Source organism: Podarcis bocagei (genome assembly GCF_964188305.1).
Source record: "Podarcis bocagei genome assembly, chromosome: 10".
Taxonomy (NCBI): domain Eukaryota; kingdom Metazoa; phylum Chordata; class Lepidosauria; order Squamata; family Lacertidae; genus Podarcis; species Podarcis bocagei.
In genome coordinates this window covers 17,050,998-17,071,397 of record NC_138135.1, presented here as the reverse complement: position 1 = coordinate 17,071,397, position 20,400 = coordinate 17,050,998, and the positions used below count along the sequence as shown (strand labels likewise).

The window sequence follows — 20,400 nt, the reverse complement described above, 5'->3', positions numbered from 1 at the left end:
AGGATTTCTTACATATTTCCTGTAAGCATTTGGTTGAGCACTGTGAGAACAGGATACTGGTCTATGTGGGCCCACTGGCCTGATCCAGGATTATCTTATGTCCTCTGATCTATGATCTATGTAAATTATGCAATGTCTGCCCTAGAGCACATTAGACTATATTCTGCCATATGCCAATTAACAAGATCTGTGTATGATGAGCAAGCTGTCATTCAGAAAAACAAGTCTTTCATTACCAAGCTTCTAAGAAGCTTTGTAACCTTCACAGGAACAACAGGGTTCCCAGAAAAGAGTTGGCAAATTACTGAAAGCTGGTGCTGCATTTTGTGGTCTTCCATCAACTCAGTGATTTTTCAGGCTATAGTTCTGAAGCCAATGACAACCTCCTGTGACTCTAGACAGGCAGCTGAATTTAAAGAATGGCTTCAGTAATCCTAGCTATGGTTCACATGTAGCCTCAAACCATGGTGGCTAGTCAACCTGAATTCTTCATACCTTGGTTTCTGTGAAGCCAGAAGAAAAGTGAATTGGAGTTCATGAGACGAGAAGGGAGTATGCAAACCCTAAGGTAATATATTGTGAATTATCCCTATGTAGAATTAACTCTATTTGAGTTTATATAATTGGAAGGATAAGGCTGAGCAAAAGATGTGTATACACCTTTGTGATTTTTAGAGTACAGATCTTTTTAAATAAGCAACTTATCTTCCAAGAAATCTGGATAATGATCTGGGGGGGGCAGTTTTAGACTTAAAGCTGTTCAAATAGTAAAGTTTTCAGAATTGCCTACAAAGTGAGAATTGGATGGATCTTCAGAAATGTACACATTCACGCCGTAATTCTTAAAAACAAATGCATATATCTTATCTTTTTCCTGTTGTAAGCTTGGCCAGATATACATTGGCCATGTTTGAGCATGTTTTTAATTATTATTATGAAAAAAGATATTTCCATTCTTCAATTCTTTCTCCAGTCAACATGGAATCTGTAGTCCATTTTCAAGTGGGTTTAAAAACGAGAAAGCCCTGTTAGGTACTAACAAATTAAAATCTGTAATTTTCATGACACTCGAAGGTGCTGTGGCTTTTTCATCTTCCAGTATTCATTCCATTAAATGTTCATTTCAAAGCAAGGTTACTTATATGGCTTTATCACACCGTGCATAATCTCAGATCGTCACACAGTGCATTTGCATGAGGATATGCCTTGAAATGAAACACTTAAAAAGTCCTCTGGGGATCTATTCTGTGGTTGGAATGCTTGTATGGCTAAACCCTTGCCTCACGCTTGCAGATGTAGCCCTTCCTTAAAAACAGAGAGAGCTTACATTCTTACTCTGTACACAAAAACCCTGTGCATGTATGTGAAGGTAGAGAAGATAGTCAACATGTGAACTGTTAGCAAATATGCTTTAATGTAGATTTGCCATTTTCTTCCTTTTCCCTCTCCCACCTTCCTTGTCAGTTTTAAAAATGCTGTAACATTATGTTCACATTGGCACTAATCAGCATACCTAATCAGCAAGCTAGGGTTTGAAAATGTACTTCAAATATGCTCTGGTTGGCAAGGCGATCCCTTTACACATCAGCCACAGTTACTGCTAATGCAGACCTGCCACTACCTCATGGTTATACAATGGAAGCCAGGAGGGAAGCAGTAGGAACACAGGAGCCTGCAGCTTGCTCCCAACATCCTAACCACACTCTGAAGATTGGCCCAGTGCAGAATATCCTCAATGCCCCATTCATTAATACACTTTAAAATGCATATGCTGAAATGTATGTCTATATATTTTGACCTGTGTCTTTATGCTAGGCAGTCTGAAATCTAGAATTGGAAAGAGAACTTAATATGTCAACAATCTGTCTTCATGACTGCAGTGTGATTATTGTGTTAGCTGCAGTCCCATTTAGCCCCTTATAATATTGGGAGCAAGGAGGTGCAAACAATAACATTGGAGCCATATAGAGTAGAGCCACACTGGAAAACTCAGGTATCTAAAGTCCTTACTGGCACTTAGACACCTGAATGATTTTCCAGCCCATTGTAGAACCCCAACTGTCATCCTCTGCTATCTGAATTGATTGTTTCTCCTCCATGTAGTCCCTCATCAGTGTAACTTTGGTGTAAATCTTGCTTGCCTTGACACATTTCTTTTAAAATTTGTCAAAATAGTGCGTTGCCCCTGCCCAGTTGTTTGTGTAAAGGAGTATGTAGTGTATAGCTGCTTGTGTTGTGTTAAAAGTCTTATTTAACAGTAAAGCTGAGAGTGAAATAATAAAACCTGCATGTCAAAGACAGTGCATTTACAGTTTTCATTCTGTTGTCTTCACAGATAATGTCCTTTTTTGTAAATCTCATGTAACTCTTCTTGAGTTTTTCGGAGACTAAGAAGTAAAAGAAAAGAAAACGTTCAGAATTCTCAACTGAGAATTTATTCACTGCCCTCTTAACTGCATACCAAACCCTTGGTATAATTGAAACTGATTTATCTCTCCCCCCCCCCCCCAATTTGTTTGTTGGTTCTTGCTTGCTTTGGCTATTATCTAAACTTTTTTGTTTTCTGTCATTTTTTCCTAAAGACTTTTTTGAAGATCACTAATGAATGGAATTCCAGACTTAGCTTTACCTTCATAGGTTACCTTCATAGCAAGAATAAATAGCTCTGATGTGCTTTCCCCTTCTGACAATCCATATTTGGCATTCCATTATGAACTGAAATTTACATGGTGTGTGTTTGTGTTGATTAAATGCATTCAGGCATATTACGTGCTTAACATTCAATATGAAGTAATGTATGATTAATTAAATGTTAACTAGACTGCACACTGTTTTACATGATTTTAGTGAATTTGTTTGATGGGAGTGTTCTTCCTTATTATAGCTGACACAAGATGAATGTAGGGGTACTCTGTACAAATACAGATCAGAAGACCTAGATATTGATGTAAGTACTGTTGGCTTTATGTATGTTGCATTGGTGTGTTTTAAACAAACTGGTATGCTTGACTCATGTAAAAACAGTTCAAACTCAATATGACATTAGTCTGTCACATCTCCCTGACTTTCTGAAACAGAGTTGAGATGCGCTTTGACTAATCTGTGGTTGAAAGCCTGCAAAAAAAAAAAAATGTAGCTTTACCCACAGCCACCTTTGAGAGAACAGAAACTTTTGAGCCTTACCTTTTTTCAAAAACAGGGTACAAGAGGAATAGCTTTTCTGAGACAAAATGTGATGTGACTGTATGGCCAAAGCCTTAAAATGAACTCTCTCTTGTTTGTACAAAGTAGCTTGTGTTGCAAATGCATACAAAGTAGTCACTGTAGGACTTCGGCTTGTTGATCCGCAAACAGGGAATCAGTGTATAAGTTATCTTTCAGTTATTCCCAGGGCCCCTTGTAAATTCAGCAGCATTTTCCCCCAATGAATAGGTCATCCTATCCCAGATATTCAAGAGCAGTATCATATAATATGTACAGTAAGCTGAACCTTTAATACACACAGTCTGTATTAAACAAAGCCCTACTCACTTGGCTTTACCAAAAAGACATCCCTCTCTTCATAAATCAGATATTGTACCAGGTTTTTGCAAACACCACAGCAGGTTTACTATTTGTCCTAAGTTGGACATGTGTAGTGGGTACTCAGTTCCCTATCTGCAGGAGCTGCCCCTTATTAGATAATGTATCAGAGATTCCCCATGCTGTGTATGGAACGTTCCCTGACTTAGTGAATGGGACAGGTAGATCACCAGGTGCATAATGGCTCCTACTGACTCAGGGTAATAATAAATAAATAGTAAATAAAACAGAACACTCCACTGTGGTTCAAACCTAGCTTGGTGTGTAATTTTGGGTCATGCCTGTGGTAATCTGCATTTAGATATTCCAGGCTCCCCCAATGTGTATGCGATTTTTAAAATAAAAAGCGCAAAACAACCAGTGGCATTAATTATTACCATCTTCACTTCCACACTAGACTAAGCTTAGCCGATTATGCGAGCAAGACAAAGTGGTTCAAGCCCTGGAAGAAAAGCTTCAGCAGCTGCACAAGGAAAAAGTAGGACAATTATATTTATTACCCAAAATTGATGTTATTTTCCATGCTTTATTATCAGAACACTGATAAGTGAAGTAAAAAGAAAATTAGTTCAATGATGTGGAACGTTAAAATTATTCTTTTTATTACCATAGTATACGCTTGAGCAAGCTCTGCTATCAGCCAGTCAGGAGATAGAAATGAATGCGGAAAATCCAGCCGCCATACAAAATGTCATCTTGCAGAGGGATGATTTACAGAATGGACTCCTTAGCACTTGTCGAGAAGTGTCTCGAGCTACCGCAGTAAGTAATGCAATTTTTCTTCAGCTAGTAAAGCTCAGTGGTGTGTTAACAGGTGGCCTTCTTCGTGTAGGCATTTTTTTAAATAAAGAAAATGACTAGATATAGGTTTGTTCTTTATTACACTCTAGCAAACATTAATTTGTCTTGAATTCACCACTCCTTGTGTGGGCATGGAAATAGGGGGCAGGGGGCTCCTTTTGCTACAATGGAACAACAGAATGCATTTATTTTGGAAAGTGATCCAGAGTTGCAGAGATGTGTATCAGCTGTTCAACTTTTAGGGCACCACCCACCCACAGTTTCTGGCAACCCAACCCGTCTGAATGTAGTAAAACCATTTATTTTTCTTCATCATGCATTCTCCCAAATTTATATTTTTGGGATTTACCCATGAAGCAAAACTAACATGCGTACATTTTTAATGTCTCTGTATTTAGGAGCTTGAGAGAGCTTGGCGGGAATATGACAAACTAGAGTATGATGTAACGGTCACAAAGAACCACATGCAGGAGCAGCTGGAGCGGCTGGGAGAAGTTCAGGTGCGACCAATGCCTAAACTTTGTATCATATCCATACATGCCAGAAATAATACCAAAATGTATGCAATACTATTAGAATGTACTTCTGGATGTGATGTGCAAAGATGAAGGAGTTCACCCACATTTGTTAAAGGACCTGAAATGCATAATGGCATAGAACATATTATATGCCTACCTGCTTCTTCAGTCTTCAGAACAGTAAGTTTTGTTATGGTCGTAGGCCTTATGCACATGAGTTTCTACTGGAGATGTATGTTCTTGTGTCCAAAGAAAGATACTAGTATATTGATGTAGTGGGGGAAATTCCCAAAGCATTGTAATGTCATTCTGCCAGTTGACAATCCAATCCAATAAGATTTTTGCCCCATAAGAGGTTGGAATGCAGTGAGTGGGGATGAAAGGACAAAATCTCAATGAAATATGTGGTGCAGTCAAAATTTGGGTCAAAGGTTCAGTCTCTCCTAGTTTTCCCTTCATTTCCACCCAAGCACGTCTGCCTGAATTTGGTTACAAAATAAAAAGAACCATTTTGGAAAATACAGCTGAAACATAATGTGCAAGCATGTGCATAATGTTCCCTCATTTTGCCTCTAGAACATCTTAGAGAGTCCTCAGTACTGCAGTTAAAATAAATAATATAAAATGTGTAATGTGAATGGATTCTACTGCCTTTGTTCTCCACATCCCGCACTGCCCCCAAGCTCCAGGAACAGGTCATGGGGTAGATGAAAGCTGACATCCCCAAATGCCCCATGTGGGTAGCAGTTGACAGCCTTGGATAGCTTGTTGCCTTGGGAGAGGCCTGCAAGTGGCTTTTGTTTCAATCTAAGAAAAGGGCATTGTATCCAGAACGAAAAAAGTGTGTGTGATAAAATACAATGAATCCGTCAATGCTTTTTATAAAAAGTGGAGGCAGACGATCTCAATTTTAACATTTCTCTCTGGCAGACTGAGTCAGCCGGTATACAACGTGCTCAAATTCAGAAGGAGCTTTGGCGAATTCAGGATGTCATGGAAGGTTTGAGTAAACATAAACAGCAAAGAAACAGCACTGCAGAGGCAGGTAAATTGGCATGTCAGCCTCTTAGAAGCTGTTATATACCCTCTTGATTGAATACAGTTTCATTTCAGTGATTGAAAAGGAAATATTTAAGCTGTTGATCACTACCAAGGATTTAATTCATTACTCATTATAAAAATAAATGTTCTTCTTTCTTTTTAAATAGATATCACTGCAACAAAGGCTTTCTCATCTAAATATAAAAATGAGGTATGTCCTAAGGATTTTTTTTTGGGGGGGGGACTTTTGTAATCACTTTCTGATTCAAATCTCCTACTTGTCCTTTTTATTAAAGTTATTTTATGTATCTTTAGTATATTTAAATAAACAGATTTCAAAACTGGATTAATTCTAAAGGCTGAACTCCCAAATGACAATTTCTTTGTATGTTTTGTGACTTCTTACTCTTATAAGTTCATATATCTCTTCCCATTTCTTATTTTCCCTTTATCCTGATTCCTCCCCCAGCAAATTGTGAACCTTGATTCTTTACCCTGCCCCACACACATTTCATATAGCAAGAAATGCTTTACATGTGTGTTTGCACCTATAAGCTCAGTTCTGCAAGAGCTGAGCACCCACATTTCCTGCTCAAAATGTTGGGGAGTTGATATTGCTCAGTGTCTCTGAGCCTGTAATAACTTCAGGAATTGGGTAGCTTTAAAGGGACACTGTGAGTGACATGTGGGAGGCAATGTCTAAAGGAACTAGAATATACGTTTTATTTTTTATGAGGGAATGTACACTTTTTAAATTGAAATGTGTGAGAGTGCATCAACACATGAAATATAGGGAAATTGTGGGGGGGGGGAGAGATACCATCAAGAAAAATTGACCTGAGGAAAGTTCCTTTGTTTGCTCAGGGGTGGGTGAAGATTGCATGCTTTCTTCTGTGCCCCCCCAGGGGGCCAGAGTAAACAGAGGTGGACCAAGAACAAATTGCTAAAATGTTGTGTCCACTGGGGATGTACTAGAGTTATTTTTTTAATCTCTCCCTCTCATTACAGCAGTGTCCCTTTAATTCCAACCTGTAATATAACTGCTGTAAAATATGTGAAAGAAGTTATAATTGTTGTGATAGATGAGCACATCTAAATCAGGTGACTGTTCTGCAATCTTTAGGAAGAGGAAGTAGTCCCACCTCGTCCTCCACTCCCTCGGTCCTATGACTTTGCAGAGCATCCTCCCATAATCCCCCCTCTGCCCAGTGATAGCAGCTCCTTGCTCTGTTATAGCAGGGGCCCTGTACATCTGCCAGAAGAGAGGAAGATTCACCAAGTTCAAGGATACCAAAGAAATGGAGCTCACTGTGTAAGTGGCCAAAACTGCCACGTTCTTCATCAGTCATCCCACCACCCTGCACAGTTGCCATTTTATTTTGACATCCAGCTACTTTTATGTTGTGGCGTTGCTTCTTTTCAGCTTAACTGTGTTACTCCCAGCTGCATTGTTAATGTTTGCCACTTCTGTTTTCATCAATATTATGTGAATGTCAGTGATTGACTCAGACTGGTTGCATTTTGTACTTTGTCCAGCAATATTTGTGGCTCTGAAACCAGATTTGAGCTTTTGCTATGTTCCATTTTGGTAGGTGGGTGTTTATTTTTTTTATTTTAAAAAATCATATTTTGAAACAAGTGCAACAGGTTTTTAAAAATAAATTATTGACAGTACCTGGCACTGTCCAGGATTATTTAATCATCGATAGGTAGCTGCCACAACATGCTTACATTCTTCAGGGGGAAATGATGCGATAAGCAGCGAACACTTTTCTCCAAATTTTCCATGTGATGCTCTAAGGAAAGAAAAAGCAATAGGTTTTCCAGTAAAAGCTGAGTGTTGTTACACATAGCTACAAAAACAAGTTCTGTACTCATGAGTTGTGCCTATCCAGCCTCTTGGCATATATTTGCCATTCAGTTCAGTTAAAAATAAATCTACACAAAATGTAAGCAATCTTTTGTTGTCTTGGGCCTTTAAAAGAAGAGGGCATTTCAGAATATAATATCATCATTGCCATACTCTACAGGTGGCCATGTTGCTGTTACATTCTGACATGTCTTATGGGAAGATGCTAACGTATGTTTTACTGTGGTTGACTCTAGGGTCCAGATTACCGTCTTTATAAAAGTGAGCCTGAGCTAACAACTGTGGCAGAAGTTGATGAATCAAATGGGGAAGAAAAGGCAGATCCAGTTTCTGAGTCGGAAATGTCTGCAGCTAAAGGTTGGTAAAATAATATATAGGCTAAACAGTTGGTTATTTCCCCTGATAGGGGAATAAGGAACTCCTGTCATCACACAGAAGAAACAGCACAATTGGTTATAGTTTTACAAATAGAGTAACCTGTTCTTATTATAAGGAAAAAGCTAGCATAGTGAAATTAGGTTTAATTATACGACCAGAGAAGGCTTTCAGCCAGTCACAGGAAGAAGAAAAATAAAAGATAATACCGAGAATCAGCCTTGAAATCCATATTGACGCTGTGCCTAATCACATCTCTCATGTTCTGCACATACCACTCCTCCAAACAATTGTTCATTTTCAGTCATTGCCTTGAACAATCTTTCCATCTTTTGTTCATCCATTTCCTGCATTATTTTGCTGGAACATCCTTGAAGGCAGCACTACAGAACTTCAAGATTTGTCAAAAGACAGGGGGAAAAGTGTCTCCTTAAAAAGAAAAGAGAAAAGCGTAATATTGCAATTCTCAAGTTTTCTCTGTCTCCTAGACAAATGATAAGCTTTACCCTGTAGTGGTTGGTGTGGGTTTGGGTTTTTTTTAAGCCACATTGCTTCACTTTTGGTCTAGTGATTCTTAAGTCTGCAAGTGGGAGGCTTGTTCACCTTGATTTTACAAAGCACTTAGTTTTGGGTATTAAATCCAAATAAGGATATTATTTATTTATTTATATATGGTGAAATACCTCATGGGCTTTATGGCTGAGCAGAAATGTATGCTTTTTGGCAGCATTCTAGCCACTGCAGCATCTGTTCTGTTCAATCCGTTTTGAATGAAACTCCCTTAAGCTCAGTTCACTCACGTAAATAGCATGAATGGCATGTTGAGATTGCTGCACAAGGCTATGCTGCCTATTTATTACTTATTTGAAGGATTTTTAGCTCAAAAGGCAAGGGAGGCTCCCAGACCAGTTCAAAGTGAACAGTAATGAGACAGTACTTGCCCCCGTGGTTTCCATTCAAAAGGCATGACATGAAAGGGAAACTGATTGGAAGGGAGAAGGGGATGGGGAGCAAATTCAGGAACTTAGTTTTTAATTACAAAAAGATTATTCATATTGGTCAGCGACAAAGATATGTATGTGCATATTACACTCCCACCCACACACATATATATGTATGTATAGAATGGTCTGTAAAGAGTTATCAGAAAGGATATAAATAGCCATCACAAATCCTTGTACAATATGCAGTCTAATCATACATGTGCTTGTGTGGAGCAGTTCCCCTCAGTGATTTTTCACACCATTGGATTGCTTGGTGGTTAGCGTTTGATGGTGAGGTGAAAAAATGCAAAAATAATTTTTTGGGGGGTGAAGAGCCTGAACAGTTTCACATGTTGGGCTACCTTACTTTTTCAATATCTTCTTGTTTGCATCAGGCCTGAGTCCAATTTATTAATATATCCAGTTGGCTTTATCACTGCCTTTCAGTTTGGGCAGGGTACTCTTACAGTTCTTTGATTTCAGTTTCCCCTCTTTTCCATCTTACACTAAATTCAATTTAAGCAGATGAAGTGCCTATAAGCTGGCTACTTTGAAGTCTGTAGAAGAAGCAGTGAGGTGGTAAACTTCAAGCAAAAGAAGTGTAGACTGGACTGGAAGAAGGTTTTGTCTATAAATGTGCCGTAATAGAAGAAACAGCTTTGGATGCTGTCATATCACCTCCTTGGAGATTATTTAAATAAGCAATTGGGCATTTATCTGGGGGTGCTGTAGGCCTAGATAGACCATTCTCAGAACAAGGAACTGGACTGTTATTTCAACTTGAGACAGGAAGGGGGTCTAATAAGAAGCATCACTTTACCTACAATTGTTTATATTCTGAAGCAGCCACATTTTCTAACAGTCCCTTTGGAAATACCGGACCCATTTTGTTCATCTTGCTAGTGTCAGACTTCTGTCTGCTCCTGTACTAGAGAGATATGGTCAGATAAGGCAAATGTGTGCAGCTTCTTTCAGCAATCTAATAAACCAAAATTGATGCTTTAATAAGACAGTTGTCCTTGCATCTGCTTACAGCAGAGGAAGTGGTGAGCTAAAGTCTCAGAGTAAATCCTATTAACTCAGTCTGAGAGCTTTAGGGGCTTAGGTAGGGAATGTTAACCTGTTTGTTTATTCTGCTAATCGCATTCATCGCACAACTAGTGATCAGCAGTTTAGTCACATACATTTCATTGGAGCTGTCAAAACTACCATGCAGCAGTCCTGGGAGATGCAAGGCACAAAGCAATGCAGCTTTTTAAAACTATGGTGCAATATTTCTTTCCATCAGTATGCATAGAAAGTTTTACCACATCTGTCTTTCCAAAAGTGGAGGGGGAAACATCTTGCAGGATAGCCAGTAATAAAATCCTCTTATCTAATTAAAGTATCTACTATGTATTTTGGAAAGTTGTTTGTCTCTTCTCTCTGCATTTGGACACCTCATAAGATACCTTCACAAAATCTTGCATGATGGTCCCTGTGATCAAGGAGCAAGTTTTCATCTGTTTGGATACAATTGGATGCCATTTGGAATCAAGATAGCAATCTGAACCTTACCAAAAATAAATAAATAAAAATGGTTTCTTGGAATTCCTGAGCAGCTCTGGGTATGATGCTGCTAGTTTTAAATAAAGAATCCTACTGGCAATGTACCATTTCCTGCTGGAGTAATACATTTCATCAGACCAAAGTGTTCAAAGCAAACAGTTAAAGCAGGATGAAACCCATTTTTAAGGATCCAGTGTTGAATTGTCAACCACCTGCACTGCTTTGAGAACAAGGAGGGAGATCTGGGCATGCTGCATTGATTTTAATTGTCATTTATGTGGCTGTACCTGTATAAAAGGATTAGGATTGTATTTTAAGTTCCTTAGACGAAAGCTGGCAGAAAGGGCCACACTCCAAAATCCTGCCTACATGCTGTGACAAGGAATACACAATATAAATATTGTTTTATACATAGAATATTATGGCCTGTTGATATTTGCACTGTGAGGATTTGTTTATGTTTTACTGTTCTGTAATGGAGTCTTGAGCCAGTTAAAAGTAGTACAGAGAAACTGAAGAAAATTGATAGGTTCCCCCCCTTTGCACATACCCTGCTCCTTCTTCACAAAATATAGGTGCAAAGTGCTCTTTTCTTTTTTCTGTTTTAGGATTGAGTTTCCATACCTCTAAATATAACGTTGCAAAACCCAAATCATGTATATAGTACAAACTGAATTTGTTCTTTTGTGTTTCCCAGTTTTGTGGCACATAAAAAGTTTTTCTTATGTAGTGGGGTTTTTTATGAGGGCAGTGTCTGCTTTTCTTGTTCACACAAGTTTCTTTTTTAGGGTTGCTGTAAGATTAATTTATGTATGAGTTGCTAATAGATACCCCAAAAAATGATGATTTCTTGGTTGTTAGATCTCCACTAAAATTGAGATTTTAGTATTGCCTTGCCAACTTTCTAAACTCAGTTGCGTGTAGCAAATAAAATCTCAAAGCACGCCAGACATTCAAAGCTCTCCGACTGTGTGCTTGCTGAGATGGTCGAATTTCCCCACTACAAATGGCAGTGATGTTCTTGGGAGCAGGAAGGATTGGGACAAAAAGAGAGCAACACCACCTCTTGAGACCTATTAGAAGTAGAACATACCATAGGCATGAACCGCACTTTGTCCAGGTGAAACACATAAGTCAGGGATCAGAATACAAGGCCCCCAGCTCAGAAACTCGCTGTGCCAAAGTGATAGCCACCAAAAAAAAACTCTTAAAGGGCAAGATAATCAGCAGACAGGAAGCCCTGGGCTCAAAGGAAGCACCAGTAAAAAAAGATACTGTTTCTAAGATTGCAATTATAGTGCTTTGATGACTGAACACATCATCTGTGTCAGCAGTCGTTGAAGGTGGAAGTCAAAACGTTTTGTTAATAACATTATAAATATTCTGTTTCGTTAGTCACTGGTGTGTGTGTGTCTTTTTAATAGGAATTCCCAAAACAGCTTGTAACAATGGTAATTCAAAACCAAACATTAATAACAAATGTTTTTTAAAAAAACAAACCAACGCATACAACACAGATATTCTCAAAGTAAGCAGTAAATATAACTGAACTCTCAGCAACTTATTGTCCAAACGCATGGCAGAAAAGTTAAGCTCTTATTGTTAATCCATCTCAAACCCCCCCCCCAAGCCTATTCTGGTTGCATAGTCCTGGGGTTTCTCTTGCTTAATCCAGTGAGTGCCCCACTTTCAGCAACTGCTGTAGTGAATCCACCACCATCTGTCTCCCTTCTTACACCTCATAAAGCACTATTGGCAGAATAGGAGTGCAGAAATTGTGGGTAACACAGGAGTGGAATGATCAGGGTCTAAGGCTCCTTGGCATCAAAGATTGTGTACTTGTACATGGATCTTAAAAGAGAAGTACCAGCACTTGGGGTCCATCATTCTAGAATCATTACTTCTTCAGACCTAGCTTTTATCTATAATCATTAGATTTCAATGTAATGTATTTTAAAATCCTTATTATGAGCAGACTTATTGTTAGGCAGGTGCTGAAATATGATAACTGCATGATAAAACATGTTTCACATTAACTGCATCTAGAGTTTGTGTTAAGGTCTTTACAATACCCCTCTTGTTTTATAGGCTCTCATTTTCCCATTGGAGTTGTGCCTCCCAGAACAAAGTCACCAACACCTGAATCTTCAACAATAGCTTCCTATGTGACTTTAAGGAAAACTAAGAAGATAGATCTAAGAACGGTATTTACTACTTTTGAATTGTATCCCTTGCTGCCTCCAGCTCTCCATCTGCATTGCACATCAACTCAGGGTATTGCACCAGTGCAACTGTGTGGCTACTCTTACACCAGCAGACGCCACCACTGCCCAACATGTAGTATAAGATCATCATGGCAATGCTCCTGCTTGGCACAATATTCAGAAGGACTGTGATGGGAAGACAGAGAACAATTTCATATAGTAGAGAAAAAGATTGACTTGTCGGATTGCCACCATCCGTCAAGTGTATGTTTTCCATAATGACCAGTGGGCTTCTGCATATTGTATATATGAGAACATCAACACCACCCTCTCACCCCCTGGATCCTTGGCCAAATACACAGGGATATGAATGCCTTACTGAAAAAGTGCAGCTGATTCATGATGAAATATGAAGAGCTAGTCTTTAAATAGCACAGCACCTATCTCTTCCCTGCCTCCTCTCCCCAGTCACATTTATCTGCAGCATCATTGATAGGCAGTAGACAAAAACCAACTTGCCTTACAAAATAGAGTGCTTTCACTCCATCAGTACAACCTCATTCTGTGAATCAGAGATGAGAGTTTGTTCAGCATTATTGTAATCAGTTCTAGTTCCATAAGGCTATTGGCGAGTTTTTTACATGATGCTCTTTGAATAGAGGCAGTGGTATTTTATGGAATTTATCACAGCGCAATGCATTCTGTGGGTGGAAATCTTTGATTGGATTAAAAATTCTAGATTCACAATCTGTGTAGTTAACCTGGTTGCTTCAAATCATGCCAGTTTCTGTGTATTGGGAATAGCACGGTATATCCCATTGCAACAGCAGAGTAAAGGTGTCCCTCAGACATTACTTCCTTTTTTAGAAGTGCTTTTTTTTTACCATACATTTATTTCCTTTCAAGGAGAGGCCAAGAAGTGCAGTCGAGCAGCTATGCTTGGCAGAAAGTGCTCGTCCCCGGATGACAGTGGAAGAGCAGATGGAAAGAATAAAGAGACATCAGCAGGCTTGTCTAAGAGAGAAGAAGAAAGGACTGAATATTATTGGTGTCTCAGATCTGTCCCCATCACAAAGCCCATCCCTTGTCAGAGAGAATCCTTTTAAGTTGTCTCAGGTATGCCACACGTTCATCCCCCCACAACCCTCTCCTTGACAGACAGGAGCTCTTAGAGCCTCAGTTTATGGCTGAGGACTGACTTCTGTGCTGCCTCCAAAATCTGGATAAAGATGTGGAAACAGATATTGTGAAGGAAGTTCTTTTGTCCAGTCAGGTGGAGCTTTTGTTCCTGTTGTGAGGGTAAGGAAAATGTTGGCCTGGAATGGAAACAGATAGTGTAATGCCAAACTATTTGTGTTTATATTAAGCCCCACTAATCCCAGAGGAGTGAGGGATATTGGAGACTCCTCATGGTCTTAGAGCAATCTTTCTCCCCAAGAAGATTAGCAGCTTCCTTCCTGCTTTTTGAAATGGACAGTAGCATCACTAAAAGATAGAGAGGTCTACTCTTTGGTTTTAAAAAAGTGTTTTGAGCAGTTAGTCCGTGTGGACACGTTTGGTGCACAGGAAAGGTACAGGCAATTGCAAGGTCCTATGCTGCAGGTGTTTAGTGACCACCCATTATATCAGTACCTATGTGTCGTGTACAGGAGGAGTATCATGTAAGATGATGATGATGATGATGATGATAATAATAATAATAATAATAATAATAATAATAATAATAATAATAATATATTATTTATACCCCCGCCCATTTATACCACCTTCGCCCAATAATAATAATAATAATAATAATAATAATAATAATAATTTATTATTTATACCCCGCCCCACTCTGGGCGGCTTCCAAAAGAATATTAAAATACTGTGATACATTAAACATTATAAGCTTCCCTAAACAGGGCTGCCTTCAGATTTCTTCTAAAAGTCTGGTAGTTGTTGTTCTCTTTGACATCTGATGTTTTCTACAAGGAAGTTAACAATCCGTGGGCCCCTCCAGACTGATGTTATATTGTGGGCATATTCTGCAATATGTTTTTGACACAATAATGGTGCTTTAATGGTAGATTTGTTTGGCGATGCCACGACATGCTACCACATTACTGCTGTCTGGAAGGGTTAGAGCACAACAGAAGTGGGACAAAAATAACCAGAACATTTTTGGTATAAAAAGTTACAGTATTTCAGCAGGAAGTTACAGAATATGCACTGAGTGCAAGCGAAGGAGTGTGACCACTCCAAAACCTTTGAAGGCACAAACAGTATTGAAGGCACCCAGACAGCATCATGAGCACAAATCTTAGGAATGTGCTTTAAAAAATGATGTCCAGAGGGGCCCTGTTGTTTTGTTTCCTAACTAACCAGTGTCTTTATCATTGTACCTCCAGTTAGTTGCCTTGTTTGTTCACAATAAATCAAATATTCTCTGCAGAACCAAAGGAAGGATGATTTTGTATGCATTACCAAGGAATTAGAGTATGCCATTAGAGGAAGTGATGCAGGCCAGAACCATCAAAATTGTGCAGAAGACTCCCCTTGGATTAAAGATAATGATCGTCCAGAGGATAAGAATAATGATCATCCAAATGAACATCATGCTGGTTTTATTACACAGGTACTGCTTTTTCCTGATCACAGAAATTTATTGGCATACAATGAGAAAATAAGGAACTGGGGTCGGAAAATATAGAACCAAAACCTTCCCCACAAAGGCACCTCTAGAACTTGCTTAATTAGTTAGCTCTTATCTACATTTTTACCACTTTTCTAGTCTTCTTTCTCTTTTGCAGAGCATGCTTTCAAACTGAAATTATAGTTTGGGTTACTACAAATCACTGAGCAAATGTTGGGTAAACAATGCAGAGTTCAGATAGTCTACAATTAACTGGGAGAAAGAGGGATGTGAAATCTCAAGGGTACACAAAAATAAAGATATTGTTGGCCAAACATATTTCAAAATATATTTCTTCCTTAGAGGCACTTAGAAAGCACATCTCTGTGTTCTCTGCTCATGACACAGAGAACACAATGATGTGTTTCTTAAATGCTCCTGAACAAAAGTGTTTTTAGCGTGTGTACCTTTGAAACTTTACCTCCCCATTTTTCTTTCCTTGGTGCCTCCTGGTTGTCCCAAACTTAATTCTGCTTGTTCATTAGAGACAGCTTTAAAAAGTGCACCAACCTAAATGCAGGAGATTGAGTAACTGAAATTAAAAACAGAAAATAAAACTCTTCTATCTACACACCTCTTCAACTTAGGTACTTCAGATAGCTAACATTTATTATTCACTTTTATTTTTTACCCTCAGTTACCAAAAAATGAAGGTCAGCTGTCACCAGATGTCTTAGAGCCAAAGGAGGGGACTCCCTATGAGGCTTCTGAAAAGCTAAAAAAAGTAGAAGAGACACAAGATGCTGACTTCAGGTAAAGCAACTCTAACGTACTAGTAACAGCAGCTGTGTGGGGCTTTGCAGTAAAACCAGAAGTCATTGCAGTGATTCCATATCTGCAAATTTAGGGGGAGACTTTACCCCTGCATTCTATTTCTTTTCACTTCATAGGAGGGGATTGACAAACAAACAGTTACCCCCTCCACATCAGCCCTTGCTTTACCACTTCAGGTAGTTATTTCTGGGACCTGAAAATAAAGTACCGAGTGCTAATTGGTTGAAGTTATTGCATAATATAGGTTTCAAGAGCATTTTTTTTAAAAATGAAAAATTGTCCAGTTTGTTTCTGGATCACTGCCGAACTTTTAAATAAAGGAATTAAAGTAGTCTCACAGCCATTAAAAACCAGCTGTGTTGGCCTTTTACCTAGCATGTGAAAGCTAATGTAAAAGTTCCTGTCTTCCAAAGGCTTTGAAATAGATTTTCCCATTTTGAAAACATTAGCATGATAAAGTGGGACACGGTTGGCACTGTGGGTTAAACCACAGAGCCTAGTACTTGCTGATCAGAAGGTTGGCGGTTCGAATCCCCCCGACGGAGTAAGCGCCCGTTGCTCGGTCCCTACTCCTGCACATGTTTCCGTGCGCTGCTCTGGTTCGCCAGAAGCAGCTTAGTCATGCTGGCCACATGACCCGGAAGCTGTATGCCGGCTCCCCAGAGTCGGTCACGACTGGACCTAATGGTCAGGGGTCCCTTTACCTTTGCCTTTTAACATGATAAAGGTGTCAAAATTTATTCCAAATTCATTCCACTTCCAGTTGGAAAACTACAAGGCTGGGATCGAAAGAAGCCCGTGCCTACTTGCAAAGCACTTTGGTGTATACCTAGGAGGCAGCCGCTCTTGACACATTGCAAGCCTTTCCACGAGAGCCCTGACCTTCGGAAATTATTTTGGGGTAGGAGGAGGGGATGCAAAGGGCTGAGTCAGGAAAGGAAAGCGTGAGAACCTTGGTGAGCCTGCAGTCTTTTGGATCCCTGCCCAAGTCTTTAATGACCCAAAACCAGAAACAGTATAGTCACTCACCATTCAGAAGGTGTGACTAGCAAGTTGATTTGGTTTAGGGGTTGCCTAGTTTCGTGAATCTGACCGTGCTTTAAGATCATCTACAGAAGCTCCTCTAGGTGTCTTCACTGCAGAAATAAGTTTGCTGTCTTCAGGAAGACATAGCCCTCGTAGTGGCCATACCCAAATTGTGGAATGCTCTTCTGAAGGACACCCATCAGGCACTCAGGATAAATAAAATGAAAAAATACATAATCTGATTTCTTAGGTCTTATTTTAAAAATGCTATGTGTGTGTGAAGTAGAAAGCAGTATCCCCACTCTTCTAGAAAAGCATAGATTCTGAGATTGGGTTACGTTATCTCATAATCCTATATACACCACAACTAGTATTTTTGTATTTTAGGCTTTTATTGAAGTGGTGTACAATATCAGTTAACCCAATTAGAAGTTAGAGGAAACTCTAAACTTAGATTGTTCGCCCCCAGCCTGAAGAACGAGGCCCCAGTTGCAAACCACAAACCTGAAAGCAGCACAGAAGAGAGTGAAGAAACCAGCATTCATGAGCAGGAGGATACTATTTCTTCGTTTGAGATGCCAGCACAGACTTCAAGAGGAAACTCAACAGCAGCAGGTTTGATTTAGGAAATGTAGACTGCCAAAATGTATTATAACAGCATGCACTATAGTTTTGCTTCTAATATTAAAAAAAATATCAAAAGAAAACTTTGACATAAAGCAAACATCTTAGATGTTTCTGTGGCCAGGCCAGAGATAGCATAAGCATGCACTGGCAGAGGTTCGTAAGCACTGCTGCAGTGTTAAAACACCAGTTAAGGGTTGGTCTTGGTAAATAATTTGGAACGTCCAAATACTAACCTTTGGGATAACGCTGGAAACTGCCTTTTGCCAATACAAAGTATTTGTGTGTCAGGCTCAGTACGGTCTGTTCTGCCTGGCAGTGGCTTTCTCTCCAGGGTCTCTCCCATCATCTGCCACCTCGTCTCTCGAAGTGGAGATGATGGGGATAGAACTTGGGATCTCTGAAAAGCATGTCCTCTGCCACAGAGCCACCAGTCTTGAGTTTTATGCCTTTGTTCTTAGGATACAAGAAATGGCACCTTTCTGACCCAAACACAAGGCTTCCTGCCACCTCTTAGAAAATAATGTCCAGGAATCATGTTTGTGTGGTTAGCATCAAACTCTTTCTCTCCTGTGCCCTCAAGCCCCCCATGTGCTGTCAAAATCAGTGCCTGTGTGTTGAGTGACACACACCCCAGATAATATTTTGCGGGTGCTAAAACCCAGTGAAAACTGATAGGCAGTTGATTCGGGACAGAGCCTAATTTTTAAAGAAAATTAGAGATTCATGGAGGATAATTCTGTCAATGGCAGACCATCAGGGAAGAAGATGACTGAGCTAGATGGGGCTTTGATCTGATCCAGCTACAGGGTTGCTCTTCCATTAGGATTACTTCAGATTATGGATAATCACATTTTACAGAAGGTGGTCCCCATTATCTCTGTCCAGGTTCAAAAAGAAAACCCCACATTCTTCTCTTTCAGTGGCTTGTTTGCAATAAACCTCACTCAGCTTTTTTTTCCAGCTCTTCCAGCTTCTGCTGAAACGATTCACGGCTAACAAAACGGACCTACGGAAAGAAGATACTGTACAGTCAATTTTATTAAATCTATGAAATTCATAGTTCTGATGCTTTTGGCCACAGAGCATCATTTTTTATCACTTCATGGAAAATGTTTATTCCAAGAGAGCTTTAAATGCCTCCCACGGTACCCTCAACAGTTTGGAGATAGTTCTTCTGACACCAGCCTGCTGCTACTATGACTTCCATCCACATCATTAAGGCTTCTTTTTCAAATGCGCAGCCTACAATCGGAACCTTCGCAAGTGGTTTTTCCCTGGTGTAAGGTTTTTTTATTTTAAAAAATTGAATTTAATTAAGTTTGCTTCCTTTTTAGCCTTTTTCATGGGTTGCTTTTACAGATCACCACTTAAACCTCAGTTATGCTTCTAAAAATGAATCATGTATTGTTTTCACCTTTTGATTTGTAAATGTTTTATGCCCTATTTAAAATGTGCCATTTATTATTATTATTGCCGAGTTAAGATGTGTTCTATTTCTGATCTGTAATTATTTCTCGGTCAAGTTGCAATGTCAGTTTCTCCCATACTGTCCTCAACATAGACATGAATGTTAGTGTTTACTTCTCTCTCTCTCTCTCTCTCTCTCTCTCTCTCTCTCTCTCTCTCTCTCTCTTTTACTTTAAACAAAAATGAAGGGTTATGAATCTTGAGGTACTGGGCTCTTCCTCTTTTGGAATAGGGTATGTACAGCAATAAGCAGGTATTCAGTTCCCAGTTAAGTTTGTGTACAAATGTAATTATGTTCATTGTGTATATATTATACAATGAGCACAACCAATGTAAGTATAAGAAGCCACTTACTATTGTTCAAATAAAAATGTTCATATCTCATTTCTTTTATATCATGTTATAAATAAATGTTCTTAAGTAATTGTGTGGATGTTATCTTCATCTGCAAGGAAACTTTTAACTAGAAGAAAGGACTTCTGCCTCTTAGAGATGTAGGCAATCAGTTTCATGAAGTCCAAATGAAGAACACATGATATGGGGCAGTTCCAGTCCACATTAGACTGAGAATAGAATCAGAGGATGAAGATTACTTTGGAATCATTAAGAAGTGTCACAAGGCTCCCTTCTTCATAACACAGTTTCCATGTCTAAAAGCAGAAGAGTAGCATTTATTGTATGGTTAAGCTCCATATATTTAGAGATTTTGTGCATGACACTAAAATGGCTCAGTTAATCTTGATAAGGCCTTCATTTACAGATTGTATTATCAAAGTCCCTCTCCCTCAAATTAATGCATCCACAGTAAACATGACATTAATTATTTTGTTCTCACATTCTCATGTGAACTAAATCAAATCTTTATATTTTTTAATTATATTAAACAGTGGAAGTGTTTTATAAATCAGTA

General features: G+C 39.1%; 1 protein-coding gene across 22 annotated transcripts in view; it reads left to right on the top strand.

Annotated features, from left to right (window-relative positions):
- PLEKHA5 (pleckstrin homology domain containing A5) overlaps positions 1-19,914 on the top strand; it is a 191,651-nt gene extending 171,737 nt beyond the window's left edge. For 15 of the 22 annotated variants that reach the window (XM_081209790.1, XM_081209788.1, XM_081209804.1 and 12 more), the window contains 14 exons: positions 2,885-2,947; positions 3,980-4,060; positions 4,195-4,344; positions 4,782-4,883; positions 5,832-5,946; positions 6,110-6,153; positions 7,066-7,254; positions 8,049-8,169; positions 12,807-12,922; positions 13,829-14,038; positions 15,357-15,539; positions 16,234-16,349; positions 17,866-18,011; positions 18,985-19,914. In XM_081209790.1, the coding sequence (XP_081065916.1) occupies positions 2,885-2,947; positions 3,980-4,060; positions 4,195-4,344; positions 4,782-4,883; positions 5,832-5,946; positions 6,110-6,153; positions 7,066-7,254; positions 8,049-8,169; positions 12,807-12,922; positions 13,829-14,038; positions 15,357-15,539; positions 16,234-16,349; positions 17,866-18,011; positions 18,985-19,019 (1,671 nt within the window). In that variant the 3' untranslated portion in view covers positions 19,020-19,914. Of the gene's footprint in view, positions 1-2,884; positions 2,948-3,979; positions 4,061-4,194; positions 4,345-4,781; positions 4,884-5,831; positions 5,947-6,109; positions 6,154-7,065; positions 7,255-8,048; positions 8,170-12,806; positions 12,923-13,828; positions 14,039-15,356; positions 15,540-16,233; positions 16,350-17,865; positions 18,012-18,984 lie in introns of those variants that run through there. The other 7 variants (XM_081209793.1, XM_081209792.1, XM_081209791.1 and 4 more) reach the window with 2 other exon arrangements.
- Positions 19,915-20,400: the final 486 nt, after the last annotated feature.